Genomic DNA, 3,824 nt, shown 5'->3' on the forward strand with positions numbered 1-3,824 from the left:
TTAAGGAATTCAAAGAATTATTTTTAAGCTCATTTATACGATTACGGCTAACTAGATTGCTGGATCATAGGTTCCAAATGACGTTTAACGCCACTTTACGTTAAAAGTTGCTGCACCCGACATGAATTCCTTAGAAGTCGCTGTAATATGGTATTCCCAGATAAAATTTTGCTATAAGAAGGTACGGATGTGACACACCTTGAACCTAGTTATTTTTAAATGTATAAACCCTTAACCATGTAACGCTTAAAATATGGTAAGTTGCTAACCTTATCGACAACATGACGCTGTATCCGATCTTCTATGGGCGCCTCCTCAATGCTTCTTCCTTGGTCAAGGTCCCACAGCTTGTTTCACACATTCAAAGGAAAACCCACTCAATAAGTAAATGGTTTGCTTCGACGTGTTTTCTGCAGGATATCGGGTTCGGTTGTTTAACGTTGAAGGTCACACTCTGAATCTCATCTACTCCTCCCTGGAATACAATGGGTATCCAATTTCAATTTTTGAATATGTCCTCCTGCTTTACCAGAGCAAGCTCTGTGTCAGTAAAGACCAGGGACTCAAGAGCCGTGAGTGATTCAAAAGATAACATAATGAAATCTGAGGAGAGTCTTGCAGCAGAATCCCAAGCGAGTTGTCTCATCTCGCAGAGCAGCTCAAAATCTGAATACAGTATAGAGTCTGCGACAAGCCTGCAATCAGAGTTTAATATTTCTTCTCAGCTAAGCATTCAATCACAGCCCAGTGTTTGTTCACATAGCAGTCTAGCATCAATCCCCTCTCTTGAGATCAGAGATTATGAGTCTCTGACGACCAACGGCGGAGGAATCGTTTGCCGATGCGTAGCTACACTGAGAGGCCATGGTGGGTGCGTTTTTTCTCTAGCAATGGAGGGGAACCTACTGTACAGCGGGTCTTCCGGTAATGATATTCGGGTATGGAGACATTCCGTGCTCAATGAACACTGCAAGTTTGGCGGCGGGGATGGGGCTGTGAAGTGTATTCTGGTTTCTGGCGACAGGATTTACAGCGCGCATCAAGATCACAGAATCAGAGTTTGGAAACATGCCGAGAATATGCAGCCGTCCAGCCACAAACTGGTGGCTACCATGCCGACCCTCAAAGATTACGCAATGAACGCCATAATGTCTAACAAGTATGTTCAAGTGCGCAGGCACAAGATGGCTCTCTGGATCGAACATGTGGACACCATATCGGCTCTGTCAATTGATAGAAAGGGATTTTTATACTCGGCTTCATGGGACAGGACAGTGAAGATCTGGAGGCCTTCCGACTTGAGGTGCATTGAATCTTTCCGGGCACACGACGATGCCATCAATGCGCTTATGATTTCACCAGATGGTTTTGTTTACACGGGATCTGCGGATTCCAGAATCAAAATCTGGGCAAAGGCCTCAAGCGAGAGAAAACATTGTCTGGTTGCTACGCTTGAGAGACACAAATCTGCCATCAATGCATTGGCTCTCAGCCCCAACGGCTCCATTCTCTATTCTGGAGCTTGTGATCGGTCTATCATTGTTTGGGAAAGGGAGGGGAGCGGGCGGCACATGGCCGTGTCAGGTACGTTGAGAGGCCACAAGCGTGCAATTCTATGCTTGGCGAGTGTTGCAGAATTTTTATGCAGTGGATCAGCGGATAAGACTATTAGAGTGTGGACCAGAGGAGAGGGCAACGCGCATTACTGTTTGGCGGTTTTAGAAGGTCACAGGGCGCCCGTAAAGTCCGTTGCGGTGTCTTTAGACACTATGATCGGATGCCACGTCTACAGCGGGAGCCTGGATCATGACATTAAGGTTTGGTGGGTCTCTTCAAATAAAACCAGTTCCTACGATCGTGATGAGGATCCCCACAGTGACCATCGTTTGAAAACCGTAGCCTCCCTTTGAGTAAAGCGTTTTTCAAGCTTTGAAGCCATATAAAATCGTTACAAGCCTATGTGAAAGGCAAGATTTTGCTATTCCACGATTAACATTTTTAGATTCTGAAAACTGCTGCTCAATCCGATTAACGTGTCAAGTAACTAGAAATTTCCTGTTTTCGATCCCATAAAATAGCGATCTAAAAATGACCAGCAAAATACCAGATCTATTTTTACCCTGATTTGTGAAGTCTGTATCAAGATGAAAGGTATTATAAAACCCTGTTTTGTGAAGTCTGTATCAAGATGTAAGGCATTATAAAATTTGAGGTTAACATTTTAATAGCTGATGTTCTCAAAATCAATGACTATACGGGATTTTTGATAGATTTAGTTTAATTGACTTACAGAGAGTGTTGTTTATTTTCTGAAAAACATTTTGGAAAGATTTAGTATAAAAAACAGTCGAAATCTGATCTAGGAATTTGATGATTAGAAGCCCTGTTCATGTTTTCCTGTCATATGTTTTCATGTGATATAGGAGCATTACAAGTTAATATGCGCAACAAAATTTCGGTATTCCATGATTGCTTCCGATGCTACACCTCTCTGGAAACTGCCGTTTATCAGCATATATGTGTGCTGATATAATATATATAAATCTATGATGGCCTAAAAAACGCGAGATATATCTTATTCCAGATTTATGAAGCGTGGCATCATCAGGGATCATAAAATCTTGGTGGTGACAAATTTCAGTGATTTATGTTCTCATCAGTCACTATACCGAATCTCTAATTCTTGATGTTTTGATTGATTTATAGTGATTGTTGTTTGTGTCTTGCAAAAGATGTTAGAGGGAAAAAATTTCGGAGTGTTAAAATTTGATCGTCCAAATTTGATGATATCCTCCCTTTAAGGAAAGCCCCTTCCCTACGCTACCGCTGTCTGAAGTACAGTTTGGAAACTGCAGAATTTGATGATATACTGCCCCATTACATTAGTAGACCTATAAACAAATATTGATAGCCCTCCTTTGAAGCAAGCCATGTTCTCGATTCTCCCGCTGTCCAAACTAGAGATTGGCAACTGAGTTTATGAAATCATAGGCAAACTACACAAAACTTGTTTTATATCATAAGACTTCTTTTGAATGAGAACTAAAATATGTAATAATTTATGTTTTAAACTTTTAATTAAATTTCTAATAATTAACTTGATTTAAGATCTGACAAAATTCCCTCCATGTCCATAGCTAATGATAATGGAGATATAATGGGAGGTTCCGGAAGAGCCACTTGGCATAGGGACACGGCTTAATCTTCAACTTTTTGTGGTTTGATATGGTCGTTAGTTCATTTGTTTGAAAAGTAATAGTTCGGACTATTTTCGTGGCACTCATTTGAGATTCGGGGATACATAATTCATGGTACTTATGCACTGATTAGAGAACCATGAATACATAATTCATGGTACTGATTTGAAATTCAGGGATAGAGAACTCTTACGTATAATTTGCTAAGACACACTTAGTATTTGTGATGATTAGTGTAAACATATGTTTGTTGATGATTGATAATCTAGAAGGTTATTTTGTTCTTTCGGGGTGAAAAGCATATTTGGGAAGGAATCTCTCCAGTAGCAAAGAAGTGGAGTTAAAAATAAGGGGATAGACTTTCTAGCCTTTTCCACTTCAAAGAAGTGGAGTTAAAAATAAGGGGATAGACTTTTTAGCTTTCTCCACTTCATCAAATTCAATGGTCAAGTGGTCGATTTAGGTTAGGTTCGAGTTCGAAGTGGAGTTAAAAATAAGGGGATAGGCTCTCTAGCCTTCTCCACTTCATCAAATTCATTGGTCAAGTGGTCAATTTAGGTTAGGTTCGAGGTCTTTGAGGCAGCATAGAAGTGGTCAATTTAGGTTAGGTTCGAGGTCTTTATTCCA

At 40.4% G+C, this 3,824-nt stretch overlaps 1 protein-coding gene across 1 annotated transcript; it reads left to right on the top strand.

Moving 5' to 3' along the window:
• The first annotated feature begins 385 nt into the window (after positions 1-385).
• LOC149207214 (protein JINGUBANG-like) lies at positions 386-2,189 on the top strand. Its single transcript, XM_089393863.1, has one exon. The coding sequence runs from the start codon at positions 486-488 to the stop codon at positions 1,908-1,910; it is 1,425 nt and encodes a 474-aa protein (XP_089249989.1). The 5' UTR covers positions 386-485; the 3' UTR covers positions 1,911-2,189.
• The last annotated feature ends 1,635 nt before the right edge of the window (positions 2,190-3,824 follow it).

Source organism: Pinus tabuliformis, chromosome 1_2, assembly GCF_031772625.1.
Source record: "Pinus tabuliformis cultivar Carrire ecotype Pingquan chromosome 1_2, CPIR1, whole genome shotgun sequence".
Taxonomy (NCBI): Eukaryota; Viridiplantae; Streptophyta; class Pinopsida; order Pinales; family Pinaceae; genus Pinus; species Pinus tabuliformis.

Coding starts and splice junctions, on each gene's coding strand:
- LOC149207214 (XM_089393863.1), top strand. CDS start 486: ATGGGTATCCAATTTCAATTTTTGAATATGTCCTCCTGCTTTACCAGA.